Below are 19,210 nucleotides of genomic sequence, written 5' to 3' on the forward strand. Positions count from 1 at the left end.
GGGTTGTAGGTGATGACAAGTGGTGTTCTATTGTTGGTTTTCTTGGGTCTGTCTTGAAGTAGATGGTTTCTAGGTATTCGTCTGGCTCTTTCAATTTGCTTTTTTATTTCTCTGGGTGGGTAGTTGAGATTTATAAATGCTTGGTAGAGATCCTGAAGCTTCTGGTCTCTGTCAGTGGGGTTAGAGCAGATGCGGTTGTATCGAAGGGCTTGGCTATAGACGATGGATCGTGTGGTGTGTTCTGGATGGGAGCTGGATGCATGTAGGTAACTGTATGAGTCGGTGGGTTTTCTGTAGAGTGTGGTGTCTAATTTTCCATTGTTGATTTGTACGGTGGTGTCCAGGAAGTGGATCTCTCGTGTAGAATGGTCCAGGCTGAGGTTGATGGTGTGGTGTAGGTTGTTGAAATCTCTGTGGAATATCTCCAGTGTTTCTTGGCCATGCGTCCAGATCAGGGACAGGAAGGGTAAGAGCAAGCAGCCCTGGTTTGGCTCTTGGGTGGGGGTGGCCTTCTGCTCCACCCCACCCCCACACACACACTTACTCATTCCCCCTCCCAGAGCCCCTTTTCACCCCCCTAACCCTCATTCATGCACCCCTTCCCCAACTTCACCCCTGTGTCCTTATCTCCTCCTTAAGGGCCCAAGCAACACTGGTAAATGTGCTAGTAATATATATTTTATTTTATGTAAAGTATCAGAGGGGTAGCCGTGTTAGTCTGAATCTGCAAAAGCGACGAGGAGTCCTGTGGCACCTTATAGACTAACTGAAGTGTAGGAGCATAAGTTTCTGTGGGCAAAGACCCATTTCGTCAGATGCATGTGGCACCTTATAGATTAAGTGGGTCTTTGCCCACAAAAGCTTATGCTCCTACACTTCAGTTAGTCTATAAGGTGCCACAGGACTCCTCGTCGCTTTTGCAGATTCAGACTAACACGGCTACCCCTCTGATACTTTACATAAAATAAAATATATATTACTAGCACATTTACCAGTGTTGCTTTTATGTAAAGTGTGTCATACTGTTTAAATATGAATATATAATACTATAACCAGCTACTGCTGTGGCTCTTTCGAATAATATTGACCACTAATTTTGGCTCCTGACCCACTGAGATCTGAGTATCCCTGGCCATTTACATTCATTTAGTAGGATCTGCAGTGACAAACATGGTATTTCTTCAAGGGTGTGGGAACTTATGCTCAGTAGGACAAGTCATTTATTTTCTTTTTCTTTAGAATTTAAATAATATTTTGCAGTGTGATAAGTCTTTTCCTTCCAGGACTTCACAGTGCTTTCCAGTGATTAATTTAGTAAGCCTCACTTCACCCCATATGCCATATAAAAATAAATAGCTCAGAGAAGTGCTCTTCCATAGAGTATGTAAGCTGTTTAGCAACGTACAGGGAAATTACCTGATAATTTAGGGTCAGAAGTGAAGAACAATCCAGTATTCTCTTGAAATTGTAGGAAAGATGTATATAAATAGAATATAACTATCATAGTTTTGCCAGTAAACTAGGAATAGTGCTCTCATTTGAAAAAACAAAAACTATGAGAAATACCATGGAATCTTTTCATCATTCACAAATGGCCAGGGCCTTTATTTTACTTCTCATCCAAAAGAGCATTTCCAGTGGTGCCTCCTAGCTTCATGCTGAGGTACTTGTTTGATATTGATTCCAAAGGAACAGTTACTGCCTTACGAATTCCCAACGCCAATTTTTGCCTTATGTGAATTGCTTAACGTATGAGATTGAGGAGGCAAGAGTAGGAGAAAAGAGCCCTATAACCAGGTAAGCACCAAACATTTATAGCATTCTCAGTGCTTAGACCCAACTGCCAATATGTATTAGGTGCAAGATTTAATGGTAGTATATGTAAATGAGCATTTTAGTCAGAAATTTTATTTACTGTACATTCCTATTTGCAAGATGACATATACAACTTTGAGCCGTCTTGATGTTATGCCAACTTCAGTGGCAGGAGGTAGGTGTTTACAGCTTTTATATAAGCACAGTAACCAGTATGTGAATTGATATATATTAACCAGGGGAAAAAATGACTGTTTTGCATTTGTGTGTAACATTAAACTTGAGCCCATTCCAATGAGATTATTTGTTTCCATGGTAACAAAAATACTTTATTTTGGTAAAGGGAGAACAAGACAACCCTGAAAAACAGTCTGAGAGAGCTGTATTACACTGTAACTTTAAAAACGAGTAGTCCTGTGGCACCTTAGGCTATGCCTACACAGCAGTGTTATTCTGAAATAACAAAAAGTGTGTCTACACTGCAAGCCATTATTTCGAAATAATAGTGAGCTGGAGGACGACTCATTCTCAACTTCTGTAACCTTCATTTTATGAGGAGTAAGGGAAGTTGAAAGAAGAGAGTTCTTTCTTCGACTTCCTGCTGTGTAGACAGTGCCAAAAACTGAACTAAGCTGTTTCAACTTAAGCTATGCAATTGTCAAAGCTCAAGTTGCGTAGCTTAATTCAACTTTTGCCCCCTCTCTTTATAGAACAGTAAACCTTTGAAATGTATTCTTAGATAAAGTAATACCAGTTTTTAAATAAGGCTTCAGAGGTGATCTTGGCAATTACAGGCCAGTAAGCCTAACTTCAGTACCAGGCTGAAATTATAGTAAAGAACAGAATTAGCGTACACAGCTAAACATGATATGTTGTGTAAGAGTCAACACTGCTTTTGTAAAGGCAAGTCATGTGTCACCAATCTATCAAAATTATTTGAGAGAGTCAACTAACATGAGGATAGGGGTGATCTAGTGGATATACTATACCAGGACTTTGAAAAACCCTTTGATAAGATCCCTCACTAGAGGCTTTAAAGCAAAGTAAGCAGTTGTGATAAGAAGGAATGATCATTAACTAGTTAAAATAGGAAACAAAGGGAACGAATAAATGTTCAACTTTCATACTGGAGAGTTAAATACAGGGGATCCCCCAAAGATCTGTAGTGGGACCAGTGCTGTTAAACATTCACAGATGATCTGGAAAAGGAAGTAAATATCGAGATGGTAATGTTTGCAGATGGTACAAAATTATTGAAAATAGTTAAGTCCAAAGTAGACTGCCAAGAGCTACAAAGGGCTCTCTCAAACCTAGGTGATTGGGCAACAAATGGCAGATAAAATTAAATATTCATAATTGTAAAGTAATGCATATTGGGAAATATCCCAGCTATACAAAATGATGTACTCTAAATTAGCTGCTACCACTCAAGAAAGATCTTGGAGTCATCATGGATAGTCCTTTGAAAACATCTGCTCAGTGTCCAGCACCAGTCAGAAAAACTAACAATGTTAGGAATCATTAGGAATAGGATAGATCATAAGGTAATAAATATCACAGTGCCTCTATATAAATCCATGGTACTCCCACACCTTAACTACTGTGTGCAGATCACACCATCTCAAAAAAGATATACAGATTGAACTTCATCCTTGGGATCCTGACCAGAGCAGAACCAGAGAATTTGCCAAACCAGAGGAGGTCAATATTGTTTAGCAGCATTGCCAACACTTCCTGGGCTTGTAGAAGACATTTAGAGGTAAATCAAAGCTTTTTTTTTTTTGCTTTTCACTGATTTTTCTGTGGGTCAGTGGCCCGTGCCCCAAAAAAGATTCTCCACCCCTGTCTTGGAGCCATAAATATGGAGATAGCAAAGTAGTGCAGGCCACAGAGAATCCCACAACCATCTATTATTTATCTATCATATCATAGTAGCCTAATGTCTGAGAGTCTGTAACGCTGAAATGTTGGCTGTTCCCTCTGGGCGATGCTGTTGCCCAAAATGCTGGCTGTTCCCTCTGGGTGGCCCGTGCTGCATGGGGAGTGCAGGGCCCAAACGGCCGCGTGCGCCGCTTGCTCCCCCGCGGCTGCCCGGCTGAGCGGCGCAGAAGTCAGCTGAGCACCATGGCGGGAGGCGAAGGGGGGCGGAGCGGTGACTTACATGGCCAGGGGGTGGAGCCTGGACGAGCGTGCATCCCCGACGGAGACAGAGGAGAGAGGAGGCGGAGGAGAGCAGAGAGAGAATGAGAGGCAGCAGAGGGAGAAGAGAAAGAGAGAGATGGAGAGAGAGGCAGGAGGCGGAGGAGAGCTGAGAGAGTGTGTGGGGGAAGCAGTAGGAGAGCGAAAGAGAGAGAAAGACAGAGCAAGAGACCGGAGGTTCAGGAGAGAAGAGAGAGATAGAAAGGGAATAGGACGTGGAGGAGAGACCTGGAAATCCTGTCTGATGATGGGCTATTGGCTAGTGTATTAATAATGCCCAGGGGTCTCAATCAGAACTGAGGCTCTGTTCTGCCAGAAACTATACAAACATACAAAGACATAGCCCTTATCTTAAAGTACTTATAATCTAAACTGCAGTGTGGTTTGGGGTGGGAGGTTGTATATTGATAGTATGCCTTGTCTTCAGGGTTAACTTGGGTTCTCTCTTTGGTGTTGTCTCTTAACTCCTCTCCCCCCTGCCTCCCCAACCTTTCCTGAATTTGGTGTTTCTTTGAACCCAAGCTAGCCAGACCAGATGGGGATATAGGCTAGAGTTCCAGTACTGCTTTCTCTTGAGCTAGTAATCCCACACACTTTTAGTATTCAGGCTAAATCACTTAAGTGCTAATAATCCTGTAGTCTAGTACATGCCCACAATCCCTTTGTACACTCAGACACAGACAAGTTCGGTCTGAATACACTAGGAAGGCAACATAGAACATCTCTGCTTTCTAGAGGAGATATTGCCCCAGGAGTCCTAGAAACACACACTGGTGAGTGCAGCACCAGAGAGAGCACAGCAACTTGTGCACAGTTTTGATTTATGGTTGCTTACATGTGGGCTAGGCTAGCACATGTGATTGGCACATGAGGCAGAGCAGATAGATTAAATTTGCAATGAAGACACATCTTGAGTTGTTCTGTATTGGTTCTTGCTCCTCCTGTGAACCGCAACATATATGCAATGAATAGATGGCCTGGCTACATGCCCATAAAGTGCCAGATTGATTGTAAACCATTTGAGGTAGAGACCATGATACATGATAGTGTGATAGCAGTACAGTATATTATAGATTAACTTCTACTGATCAGCTTATCCTCCACAGGGTGGCCAATAGACTTCACTGGGCCCTGGACAAGATGCAGGGGGGGGGGCATCTCTGGGGCCCTGGAAGGGGAAGGGTTCAGGGTAGCCTCCCTCAGCCAGCCCTTCAGAGCTGCCCAGGGCCGCTGCTGTTGCTGTTATAGCAGCAGTGGCAGCTGGGAACCCTGGGCCCTCTTAAAGTACCAGGCCCCGACACAGTTGCCCCTTTTGGTGCCCCCTCACAGTTCGCTGGCCTGGTCCTCTTAATACATTCATGAGTGCAAGGATATTGTGAAGTAGCATTAACACAGGCTATATGAAATTTGACTCGAGTGATCAACATATTTTCTGGGTTTCTGTCCACATTGTATTAACACTAAAGCCAAATATCTCCGAGTGATTTTCCCACAACCCTCCGCCATCTGCCAACTTTAAGACAAGTGTATATTTCATAAAAATAATTTCAAGAGGTTTCTCATGGAAGGACTGACCAATGCTGTTTTTAATAACTGATAGGCTGTCTCCACTGCTGGGATTCTAGGATGCATGAGTATTTCAAGGTAATGACTCAGTAATTCTACATGACTTTTTCACTCCTCTGGGGTAAGATGTGTTTTTCCATGAAGCTAGTTAAATTCCGTTGAATATTCTTTTTTTTTTTTTTCTGGTAACATTGTAAACCAAGTCCAGGCTCATGAGTTCATATCTTCAAGCCAAGTTAAGTCAGCTAAAAATTTCTTTATATTTTTTATTATTTTTTTTTTGTTTACAAGCTCCAAACTTGGCAAACTCTGTTTGCTTTAGTAATAGACCCAGCACATGGATTATCAGTTCTTTCTGTCTTTCTAATTTTTGTTTTAGTTTGAACTGCTGCTTTGCTCTGTTTGGCATCTTCTGCTGTCAGCACAAAAACCTCTTTGGGAATAAAACATTAATTGGCTTTCTTAAAAGAAAATTCCTCTTTCTGTTTTTCTCCCTTTACCCTTGTCTTTCAGTTATACCTGCCGCCACTTGCGGAGATATGTATATGTCTTGGACAAACTGTATTTCCCTCACTCTCACTGTTCCACGCTGCAGCATTGCTTCTCGACCCTCAGTGACAATGGAGAGGAACTCTTGTCTTTAACTTGTTCTCACATTCTCAGATCCTATGCTTCCAGGTTATTAACCTCTGCTCTGCATTTATTGCATGCTGCATGCTGTGTGTGACTGATCTTTGCATGCTTAAGTGAACAGATGTAAAACATTAAATGGGCAATGGGGTTGTTTGTATATTTAATAACCTAAAACTAATGGCATCCTTGATATACTTTATAACAAGTGTGGTATTAATGGAGGGCCTAACATTAGGTTGTATAGTGCATATCTCCATAAGTTGAGCATAACGTTCCATAATTTGTGTGTAGGCTTTGGAAGCTTTAGATCTTTACGTGAGATGTACTTTATTTTAATATCTTTCCAAAAGTGCCTTAATATTTCAAATATAAGGCCAATCAGCTGAAATGCACAGATACTGCATAATTATGTAATTGCTTTGGACTGCAGAGCTAGTTTAAAGATGCATCTCTCTTAAACACAAGCCTGAGTCCAGTTGTTGCAGTTATTCTGTACAACAATGTTGATTTAGGGAATGGAGATAGAGCCTTCTCTCTTTTCTTGAACTTTACTTCATTTCATTTTCATGATTGCTTATACCAGAGAGCTGCTGTTTTTGACACATTTTTGTAGACTAGATACATTTTGTAGACACATTTTGACATAACGGGGAGAATAATGAATAGCCATTAACCCCAAATAACAATAGAAAGTCAACATCTTTAGTCCAGAATCATTAGATCATACACAAAAACAGTAAAATAGAAAGAAATATTTGTAAAACTCTAATAGGAAGAATAAATGAAAGATTTTTTAGAAATAAAAATAGTTATACAGTACCCATACTGCTTTCTTGACTAGTTAGATAATTTAATATATTATCTAAGATGGTAAAAGTTTTAGGAAAACAAAGAAAAATTACATGACAAAATTGACCAGAATATGGAAAGAATCCAGAATGGAAATGCAGTTTCCCAGCAAAGCAAGTGTACAATAGCAACAGACCACACAGTTAACATAAATTAAACCATCTTGTTTATCAAGGAAAGAAGAAATTGTGGCATGCAAGTTAAAATAGCTCTGTTTGTATGAATTTTATAGTAGTCCATAATGATGGGGAATTATTTCAAAGAATCCTAACAAGAGATGAATATCTAGCTATCCCAAAAGCAAGAAGAGAAAACAATTGTTTTTTATACCTTAAAGAATGCACAGACATTGCTTAAAAGTAATAGTAATAATAATGAAGAAAAATTCCTGGGCTAAATGTTATGCTTTGCTAAGGGTTGAAATCCTGTACACATGATAACATAGTTTAATATGGAACATGGAATAATTTTATATGTTACTTAAATATCTGTTTTATTACTAAAGGACATGTTTTGGATTGAGGCCCCTAATTGTAGTTTATTAATTAAAAATACTAATTAATCTGCCAAACTCTAGAAAATCATTTAGTTGAACTAGTATTAAACTAGACTAGCTGAACACAATAACTTGTGCCCCTTCTGTGTTATATTTAGAATGTCTTGAACAGCTGTTACATCCAAATTGGATACTTTTGGTGCTCCTGCAGGTAACATCTTTGGCTGGAGGCATGCATCAAGTAGGCTGGTGCTGTGCAAGCTCCTTCTCAAAGATTTCCAAAGAATTTCAGTCCTTGTTTTCGTTTTGTTTTTTGTTCCCTGCTCTTCTAAGACTATGCCAATTTTCATGTTGGTTTTACAATATGAACAAATACTTACATCTCCAGACTTGTTTGTGTTAAGTAACTCAATCAGTGATTGGAACCCAGGTTTCTAGAGTGAAAGAAGAGTAAAGCTAAGAATGAACCAAATCTCCATAAACACATAAGGATGAAAAGTCTTGAATAACTCTCGGGATTTTTGAAGTATCACATAGCTAACTGTTTAGTTTAAAATTTTCCAGTCTTAAATTTATATTTTCGTGGTTCTCACCAGTAGCAGCACTGGAATCAGTTCTTGACAGTGCGTCTGTCCTTGCTTATGCATGTGTACATCATCATGATGCTAGCACTAATACTGAGATACTTTTCATGCCTGTTTATAGTAGCTCTGCCAGATGGTTACAACTTGGAAGTAGCCAGGTAGGAGTAAGAGATTACTGCAGGAGAGGATTAGGCAGAGTGGTGGGCAGTTCTTTCCTTAACACAAAGAGTGTTTGTTTGTAGGGTTTTGGGTATATAAGCTAAGCTTTAGTTTTAAATTAAATGTACCAAACCACTAAAAAATAAACTATTTATTCTACTTGAAGATAGAATTTCTCATCTCTAACCTCAAACTTCTATTGCAAACATTTAATATCTCGCAGCTATTTCCAAGACTAGTGCCACAAAGATGGGGGGGTAGGAAGATTAGTTGGTCTAGTGCTGGCAGTTAGTGACACACACATCCAATGGAAAGTGCTCTGATTACAGTAGTGCGGGTCAATAGAAGAACCTGTACAGAATAGAAAGACCCTTTCAATAAGCATTCAGCACCACGGTAAAGCTCTTCTCAAATGGTGCAATCCAAATGATCCAACACTGAGTGCTGGGATCATGAGCAGAATCAGTGGTACTTTCGAGTAACTACACTTATGTTGGAAAGGACAAGAAATCTTGCATTTTCTTTATAAAAGGCGTACATTTTTTTCCTACAAAACATACGTTCTTGAAAATAAATACAAAAAGTGACAACAGCGCCATACTTGCAATAATTTTATAACAACATATCAGTGTACAGGTTGAACTTCTCTCAAACGGGACTCTCTGGTTTGGCAACATTTGTGGTGCGACAATACCATGGATGTAGCTGGACCAGAGAGACCCAGTGGATGGCCAGAGGCAGGAGTCTTGCGGGGGGCTGGGAACCCAGCCAGGATAGCTGCAGCTAGGCCAGCAGCTGGGAGCCCTGCCACAGGAGTCCATCAAAGCTAGAGGCAGGGTGGCCGGAATGTCAGCAGGCTCCGGCAGGCAGCGGGCTGCTACATTGGCCAGGAGTCCTGATGGTGAAACTGGGGGCTGCTGCAGCAGTGCTGGTGGGGCCACTGCTGCCTCAGTAGGGCTGGTAGGGACAGGAACCGTGGTGGCTGAGCAGTGGTTTGCTGCAGGGAGCGGGGAGGCAGGAGTCCTGGCAGCGGGACTGTGGGCTGGCAGGCCTAGTATTGCCACAGGACATCTGCTGGTAGGGCCAATACTGCTGCGGCAGGGATGGAAGCACCTGCAGCGGGTCAGTAGTTTTCTGCAGTGGAGCTGGGAGCCCCAGGGGGACTGTGTACTGCCGTGAGAGGGCAGTGGGGACTGGTGGCAGGTGGGGAGGTGGCTGGGAGGCCAAGCCAGGAGTTGAGCCGTGCTAAGTGGGGACCAGTGGTGGGGGGCCAGCAATGACTGACCCTGATCCAGCAAAATCCCTCCTTCGGGACCACCCATGTCCCGAGAGTGCCAGACCCAGGAGGTCCAACCTGTACTAGTATGTGTAGTGGAAGGAAACAACCTTGATACTGGAATCTTGTAAATAGTATGTGCATTTTTATAAACTGTAGGCTAACTTAACATTACTTTTTTATTAAATGTGACTTGTATACCAGTTTAGAAAAATCAGTGTATATCAGCCAAAAGTTTTGAGATTTTGGTTTTTGTTTTTAAACAAAGATAAGACAAAATAAGGTTGTTTAAATACAGAAATATTTCAAGTAGAGGACACTGCTCATGAAAAAATTCAACTGACTTTTTTTGGTGCTTTTTCTTTTTTATATGGATAACTAGCAGATTTACCTGGCATTGCTGGGGGGTTAGGGGATGGTGGTGTAGAGTCAGGGAAAGGGCTTGAGAATGTGGGTGGGAGTGCAAGAATTCATTATCAATAACTTTCTCCTGTGGTCAGCTTCTATCTTAAAGTTTGCAAATATTATGTATTTCTTATCCAAAAATCAGAAGTGAGGATGGAAAGCAATGAATTACAATGGTTCACCAATCCATTGCCTAGCAAAATTTCATGGTAGTACACTTCCTACTGTATTACAGCAGCGTGCTCCTCACTCCAACAAAACTCCCACTAAAGTATATGGGACTTTCCCTGAATAAGGACAATATGATCAGTCACCAAAAAACTGTATAAATAGCGTGTCAGTCTTCTGAAACTGTTTATCTATCTGTTCCTGTGAGGTGTTGCTTCCCTCCATAGTACCACATAGCATCAGGCATTTTATGTGCACATGTACTGTGAGCAGTGATTGCATTTTAATTTTTGAAATTGGAGGAGAGAATATTCATCACAGAAAAAGGAGATGGAGAAGGAAGGGCATTAAGGAACTTTTAGGAATGACAAAGTTAAGAAAAATTAACACAGTTCATGCCTATGGAAGTTGAATTTAATTTTTTTTTCAAAATGTACTTTAGCTGGTGTCTTTTGAACACTATTTTCGCATTTTGAGACTGAAAAGCTTTGGTGACCTCTTGTTTTATGGCTCTGTAAACATGTTTATATCACACTTTCTGAACAACAAGCACTAGTTCAAAGTAATGGGTTTGTAAAAGAAGAAAAGGGGGGATGGAGGTATTTGGTGGTTATCGCTTGTATTGTCTGACCACTATCAGCCTGTGGCAACTGTTCTCAAGGCATTTAAAAAGGGAATGCAGTTTACATCCTTTCTTACTATTAACATATTCTCTTTCTCCCCCCCCCCCCCACCCTCCGCCATTACTGCACAGCCAAGGCTCCCTCAGCAGCGGAACTGGGGATGGGAGAGGAGCTGGTGGGGAGGAGGACAGGACTGGGCAGGAGGTAGAGCCAGGGGGCCAGAGTTTAACTATAGTTGATGGCAAGTTTTGTATATTATCTATTATTAGAAAAACAGCTAGAGCTTGGATAGATGCTGTTAAATGCAAGTATAAATCCAGTTACTGTTCTTCTGAAAGCTGTTCTCCCACATGTATGGTAGGTAGTTTACATATGCACGTTCTAGTATTCAGAGTAGTTTGAAGTAGAAATTAGTCCATACTATTTTTGCACCATTATAGTATTTGTATAAATGTTGCTGCCTGCTGTATAAATAAATGTCTGAGTATAAGACACATTAGCATGGACTAAAAACAAGTATTTTCATGTATTCTCTGGGCAAAGACTTTCCATCCCATTGAGAATGGTATGGAGACCCATGATTGATGGGTTCATCTATAGTGCCATGTGTTCCCCCAGAGCAATGGGATTAGCATTCCCCAAGCACTTAGAGTGCTGCAGTATACTTTGTATCTGAGGTGTAGCAGCTTCCATAGGTGTTAGTGGGGACACAGTGTAATCTGGGGAACAGAAATTTCCTTTTTAATTTATAGATGGAGTAACTTCAGGTACAGAATTTAGTAGTAAAGTAGGCATTTGTTTATTTGGGGTTATTTTTGTTTGTTTTATGCATAAGGAAATATTAAAATGTTGAAATTAAATGGGACAGCACAAAGAGCAAACACTGCTTCCTCTGTGTAAATGAGGTTAATTTCCACACAAACTAAAGACAATGTAAATGTAATTATTGTGCTCTTTAGGGTCTGAGACTTTTTTAAAAAAGAATGCTCTGGTGATTTACAGATGTAAAAAACTTGCACAACTGCAAGTAGGTAAGAAAGAATCACAAGACTGAACAAATTTGTATTTGTTTTCCCAGGAATCTTGAAGCTTGTGTGTAATTGTTCCTTTTACTGACTTGTTACATTATACTTATTCCCATGAACTACAACAAATACAATGAATAATTTGTTGCAGAGATAGTATATACAACTATCTGTAACTGTTCTTCTACTAGAAATGTAATCTAAATTTAAAATATTTCATGTATTGTAAAATCAACTCCTTCCTTGAACAGCATATCCATGAATGGATGTTTGCTTGTATAGCATTTGTAAATCTTGAGGTTGATGAAATCTATAAAGAAAAGGTCCTTTAAAAAAATTAGTCTCTGGCTACACTAGAAATACAACCACCATAAAGATTTTGGATACACCATAATCTGACCTAGCTGCTGTTATAAAATAAGGTTAAGGTTCATTTTATGCCAAAAGACTGAAATCTTGTTTTAACCTGGCTACAGGAGCAGTGTTGTAGTAAAGTTCTTTGACATGGTTGTGTTTGTAATATGGACAGTAGTTATCTGCTGAAATTACCTTGTCCTCTTATTTTTGGGCTGAGTAAATAGAGGTTATTATTTCACTCTTCTGATTAAGAGGTACAATAGAATCATATAATACTAGAACTGGAACTGGAGAGTCAAGTCCAGTCCCCTGCACTCATGGCAGAACCAAGCACCATCTAGATCAGGGGTGGGCAATAATTTTTGATGAGAGGGGCACTCCATGATTTTGGAAAGTAGCCAACGGCCGCAGTTTTCTGTGGAGGAGGTGCAGGGTCTATGATGGTGCAGAAGGGTGCACAGGGTAAGAGATTGAGGTAAAGGAGATGGTGTGAGATCTGAGAGGGAGTTTGAGTGAATGAGGGGTTGTGACCTGGGGCAAGGGATTGGGGTGCAAAGTCTTGGAGGGGGGTATGGGTGGAGGAGAGGGGTGTAGGAGAAAGTACAGTGTCTGGGAGGGAGTAGTAACCTAGGACAGGAGGGTGCAAAGGGTTTGGATGGTGAGCTGGGGGAGGGAATTGGGGTACAGGAGGGGTTTGGGTGCTAGAGGCAGGCTCTAGGAGGGAGGTACTTACCTAAGCATCTCCCAGCCAGCAGCCCTGCAACAGCCCCAAAGCAGGTTGGGCTCCCTGTCTGCTGCAGCCCCAGATGGCTTAAAACTGCAGTCTGCTTCCTTCATGTGGCTCTCAGCTCCAGGAGAGGGAAGAGCTTCTATTGGCTGGTTGTATCCAGCCAATAGGCACTAAGAGATTGGCTGGGATCAGTTTCTATTGGCTGGTTGTTTCTGGCCAATAGGAGCTGAGGATTGGTTTGGGAGTGGGGAGACCACACAAATCCTCCCCTTCCCTCCAGAGCCTAGAGGCACACGGAGCAGCCCTGCATTTGAAACAGCGGCTGCTGTGTACCTAGGGTCCTGGCAATGGGGTCTGCAAGCTGGATCCAGTGGCTTTTCAGACTGGATCCAACCTGCGATATGTATCTTTCTCGCCTCTGATCTAGATCACCCCTGACATGTGTCTGTCAAACCTGCTCTTCAAAATCTCCAGTGATGGAGAGTCCACAACCTCCCTAGGTAACTTGGTCCAGTAGTTAACCACTAAGACAGGAAATTTTTCCTAATGTCTAATCTAAGCCACCCTTGCTGCTTGTCCTGTCATCAGAGGTTCAGAAGAAATTTTTGTTTCCCTTCTCCTTGTAAGTGTCTTTTGGGTACTTGAAACTTGTAATGTCCCCTCTGTCTTGTCTTTTCTAAACTAAACAAACCTAATTCCTCGAGAGATGCCTCTATGGGTGCTCCACTGTAGATATCAGTGCACCCCTGCTCCATCTATCGGAGGTTTTTAAAGCAGTATCCTTGTGACCTGTGCAGGCATAGTGCCTGACTCATGTGTCTTCAGTGCCCTGACATCACACATGTGCATCCTCCTCTTAGTTCCTTCTCTACTATCCCTTTCTGGAAACTTTTAGGTAAGTAGTAGTTTTCCATTGCCTAGATAAGTTTGTTACCCCAGTTGGCCCTTCCTCCCTCCTACCTCTTCTCTCCCAAGAAAAAAACAAAACAAAATATGAAGGTTTCGCCTCAAAAATTTTTTCCTTTCCCCAGTTTTTTCTTATACAGGCAGTCCCTGGGTTACGTACAAGATAGGGACTGTAGGTTTGTTCTTAAGTTGAATCTGTATGTAAGTCGGAATTGGCGTCAGCCGCTGCTGAAACTGATCGGTTTCAACAGCGGCTGAATCTGGACGCCAGTTCTGACTTACATACGGATTCAACTTAAGAACCCCAGGCGTCCCCAAGTCAGCTGCTGCTGAAACTGATCAGCGGCTGATTCCAGGAAGCCCGGGGCAGAGCAACTCTGCCTCGGGCTTCCTGTAGTCAGCCCCTGGTCAGTTTCAGCAGCGGCTGACTTGGGGACGCCTGGGGCAGAGCAGCTGGGGTGCTGCCTGTAGTTAGTTTGCCTGGTTCACCAGGTTTTAAGCATTGCATATCTTGTAAAGACACTGTCCCTCTTTTGGATAGACACTTTGTGTGTCCATTGCTTGGGAGAAACCCATGTTGCCCAGAAATATGTTCAGTGCAACTAGTTAAAGGAAAGACATGGATCTGCAATTAAAATTAATCCTTATGGAGAAGTCCCTTTTGCCCTGCCTGAACCCTCCACGGCACACTCTAAGCCTCAACTGGTCAAGACCAAGAAGACTTGGAAATAGCATACATCGCTTCAGAAGGCTTCTCTGGCCACCAGGCAATCTCTAAACACCTCGGTGTCAGTTGTACCAGCTGCAGCATGGTTAAATCCCTATGACATGCCTGGGATCTCTGGCATCACTTGCACCATTAACGCTACTGGTGCACCACCACTCTGGTGCCAAGGTAAAAGGCTTTAAGTTGCCTCTCTCACTTGCAATGGCATCACTTAGCACCGATGGAGCCTTATTAGCTGCACACTACTGAAGGCGGCACCTACTACCAATATGGCTCTGCTGATTGATACTGGCGGTGTGCTAATGGCCTTCCACTTCTGTTGGCATCGGACAAGCCTGTGACACTGCCATTGACAGTAATGCAGCACACTACAACAACATACGTGCTTGCACCGCCCATCACAGGGGCTTTCTTTCTTTCTTTCTTTCTTTCTTTCTTTCTTTCTTTCTTTCTTTCTTTCTTTCTTTCTTTCTTTCTTTCTTTCTTTCTTTCTTTCTTTCTTTCTTTCTTTCTTTCTTTCTTTCTTTCTTTCTTTCTTTCTTTCTTTCTTTCTTTCTTTCTTTCTTTCTTTCTTTCTTTCTTTCTTTCTTTCTTTCTTTCTTTCTTTCTTTCTTTCTTTCTTTCTTTCTTTCTTTCTTTCTTTCTTTCTTTCTTTCTTTCTTTCTTTCTCAAGGACTCTTAATTCTCCATTTCTCTGCACCAATCTTTCTGCAGGCACACTGATACCTCAGCATCGCCTCTCCCACCCATTTTTCAAGCGAGGACGTGGAGAACATTGAGGCAGTCTTTTCACCTTAGCATTCCCCTGTCCACCGATTCTCCAGTTCCCTCAGCAGGGTCACGATCAAGATTGTCCAATGCCAGGGATTTTCCCCTCTAGTACACCTTGGATGGGACTGTTTATGCCTTAACGAGGACACTGTCAGTATTGGAGCCCATGGGGACTTCACTATAGACATCTCTCCAGCAAACACCATCATAATATGTCACACAATAAATCTCCTCCTCTACACCACTATATGGGGGCAGAAGGAAACCACTCCTGCACAGGGACAACCACCGGTCCCAGACACCTCTCCAGATACTAATTTATCATGGTCACTGGATGAAGCCATTCGTACTGCCCCCTCCTATGGTAGGGGACGACATCACCACTTTTCAACACCTCTTCAAAAGGGTGGCTGCAGAGATCAGTATTGCCCTTGAAGAGGTTACAGAAAACCAGCATGAGCTCACTGATATCTTGCAATCAGTGACATCCTCAAAGATCACCCTCCTGATTAACGCTGTGGTTATGGACACAGCTAAAACCATCTGTTAAATGCCTGCCACCATAACACCTACCTGCAAAAAAGTGGATAGGAAGTATTGCATCCCACTCACACATCCAGCTCCACTCATTATCTCCAGATCTATCACCATCCCTTAAACTATTCAGTCACCATCTCTTCCCATTCTTCAACAATTAGCATACCATCACCTCAGATAAATGGGTGTTGCAAACTGATTGGGTTACACCATCTCTTTCAGATCAGTATCCTCAATCCAACACTCCAATCTGTCCCTCTTCAGGGATCACTCATGACCTATCATATTACCAGGTAATGCAACATCCCCTCCAATTGGAGGCCAGAGAACCCATTCCAACCCAATACTAAGGGAAAGGATTCTATTATTGTTTTCTCACAAAAAAGAATGGGGGATGGCACCCAATTCTTGGTCTCACAGGTCTCAACAGATATGTTAAAAAGCAGACGTTTAAAATAATGACCCTAACCACTATTATTCAGCACTAGAGCAGGGAGATTTGTTTTTATCCCTCGATCTTCAAGATGCATACTTCCATGTTTCCATGCACCCGGGTCACAGATGTTTTCTCTGGTTTGCCCTACATCACAATCCCTACCAGTACAAAGTCTTATCTTTTGGCCTCTTCACAGCACTGAGAGTCTTTCCCAAAATCCTGGTGGCAGTGACTGAGCAACTCAGAAAGAAGGGCATCATTATTTTTCCTTCCCTGAACAACTGCCTCCTGAAGGCATGTTCCATGCAGGAATTGCAACGAAGCACCCTTATCACCACCCAATGTTTCCATGCCTTCAACCTACAAATAAATTTAAAAAATCAACACTCCCACTCAAAAGGTAAAATTCATAGGGAGGGCTTTTGTTGTTTGCCACTGTGATCTCTCTGCTGATTTGAGTGCCAGTTGGTTCATTAGAAGGTATCCAGGAACTAGATGTTCATTTATGCCTTCAGTTGAAAAAGAATGTTTTTTCTTTGTGTAGATTAAACTTTAGACTCAATTTTGTGTAATTAGCAAGAAATAGTTTTTATTAGCTTTAATTAGCCGTTTTCAATACCTTCGGAATCTACTGACTATTACTCATACTAGTTTGATACACATGTGCTTTTTCATTTACGTGTCAGAACTGAAATCCACTTGAGTTAATATATTGTAGATGGTTTTTATGCTGCGTCAATTATTCATGCCCCATTTACGTTTAAACTAGGGCCAGGTAAAGGAATCTGTTTGTTTAATGAATAAAAATGAGTGTACTGAACTAATAACTGGAGGCCGTTGAGTTTTTTTTCCAAAAATTCAAAACAGAGACATAAGCAGGATGAGGTAATATATTTTATTGGACCAACTTCTATTGGTGAAGGAGACAGGGTTTGTGAATTCATGTGAAAGAGTAGCAATTACCTGATTTCAACCACGCAGTTGTTGTTGGGGCATTTGGTTCTCTGGATGAGGTATATATCATATTGGAATAGGCATGCATAGGACCCGTGAGAGATATATCTTCTGATTACCTTGTCCAGACCTGAAGAAGAGCTCTGTGCAGTTCTAATGCTTGCCTGTGTCACCCAGAGAAGTTGGACCAATAAAAACTATTACCTCACCCACCGTGTCTCTCAAATATCTTGGGACCAACATGGCAACAAAAATACTGAAAACAACAAAGCTTAGAACAGTAAAACCTGGAGAATAATTTTGTATTGTGACTAAAGAGCCAACAGAGGGAGTAGTATTGTTTTTAATGGGTCCCTATGCACACTGCCAGGCCATGCCCCAGCTGCTAATGAGCCCTGCCCGCTGGGGTTCCCCAAGCAGAAGCATGGAGAGTTGCCTAGCAGGCAACCGGGTGTGCTATGTCTAGAGTTGGGGCCGCAGTGGCGTCCGCTACATGGCTCAGCTAGCAGGGCCACATGATGGGCAGCTGCAGCACTTGGCCAGGGCCTAATGCCTAGTGGAGCCTGGCTGTGGCGGTGCTCAGCAGGCACTGAGAGGCAGCAGCAGGGCTAGATGAGGGGGGCGAGGTAGGAACGGGGGAGGGGAAGCCTCCATGCAATGCTTGGCCCCGGCTCAGCAGCTGGGCTCCATGCAATGCTTGGCCCTGGCAGAGTGCTGCCGCTGCACTGAGTTGGGACCCGGCTGCCACGGCACTCAGCTGGGGCCAAGAGCCATGTGGAGCCTGGCTATGTGGTTCTTAGCAGGGGCCAGGCACACTGCGGGGTCCATGCAGCCCTCCTGCCATGCTCTATGCTCAGCTCTCAGATGGGAGGCTGGGGTGGGGCTAGTTCTGAGGGGCTCTAAGAGGCAGAGGAGCTGACACTGAGGGGCACTGTGACATCCAGGATGGGGAGCTGGCACTTGGGAGATTCTGGGGGTGGGGCTATTAGTGAGGGAGCTAGGGGAGCAGGGCTGTCACTGGGGACAAGGCTAATATTGGAGACTGGCATGGGGAAACCTGGGGGGATTGGCTGCAATGGGCTCTGGAAACAGGAGGCTGGCACTGAGGCGTTTGAGGCGGGGAGACTGGCACTGGCGGGGGTTGAGTGCAGGGGACTTTGGAGTCAGTGGCTGTCACTGGAGAGGTGAGGGGCTCTGGGGGTTAGGGCTGGCACTGGGGGCTCTGGTGGCCGGGGCTTTTTATTCCACGAACTGGTAAACCCATTCACAAATTTTAGCAGACTGCTAACATTTTAGTTTCATATTTGAATATTCATCATTTGCATAATGAATACTCAAGTTTGCAAATAAAATGTTACTGGCATGCCCAAAGTTTGTGAATGAGTTTGCTAGTCCCTGGTATAAAAAAGGTTGGGAACCATTGCATTAAACAATAGCTCAAAAACAAATAGTACAGCTCTACCATAAAGGACATATTACCACCTTATGGATAAACTTTAGAAGAGGTAAAATGTTGTGTTTATGCTATTCTCATGATTTGCCTATATTAAGGGGTACTTTTCTAATGGAATTATAATGGTCAAATACAAGTTATTTAAGGTGAGTTTCTATATTGTGTATAATGTATTTATTTCTGTAACTTTATTACATATTTAAAATGACAGTAATACCCTTAGCATGTGAAAATGAAAGAGAAAAACAGTAATTCAGAGAATATTACTATAAGAGTACATAAAACCCATTCATCGAATTTCTGGCCCAGTAGTCAGTTAGGGTTCCCGGGGTCTGGTTTTGAACCGGACAGTCCGGTATTTGAGGGTTCTGTCCGGGAAACACATTGAGAAAATACTGGACATATAAAATGTCCGATATTTTCTAATTAGGTAAGTTTTATTCTTATTAGGAGTATGAGTACGTAGTTGCGAACTGCCTGGCTGGTAGACACGCTCGCACTGTGTGAGCATCTCTACCAGCCAGGCAGTACGCAACTATGC

General features: G+C 42.4%; 1 protein-coding gene across 6 annotated transcripts in view; it reads left to right on the forward strand.

Moving 5' to 3' along the window:
* Positions 1–19,210, forward strand: part of DYM (dymeclin) — a 322,698-nt gene that overhangs the window by 201,288 nt on the left and 102,200 nt on the right. Inside the window, exon 15 of one of the 6 annotated variants that reach the window (XM_075932691.1) lies at positions 6,094–6,258. The exons of the other annotated variants lie outside the window; for them this stretch is intronic. Coding sequence (XP_075788806.1) covers positions 6,094–6,258 — 165 coding nt within the window. The remainder of the gene's footprint in view (positions 1–6,093; positions 6,259–19,210) is intronic. 6 annotated transcript variants of the gene reach the window in all.

Source organism: Pelodiscus sinensis, chromosome 6 (genome assembly GCF_049634645.1).
Source record: "Pelodiscus sinensis isolate JC-2024 chromosome 6, ASM4963464v1, whole genome shotgun sequence".
NCBI lineage: Eukaryota > Metazoa > Chordata > Testudines > Trionychidae > Pelodiscus > Pelodiscus sinensis.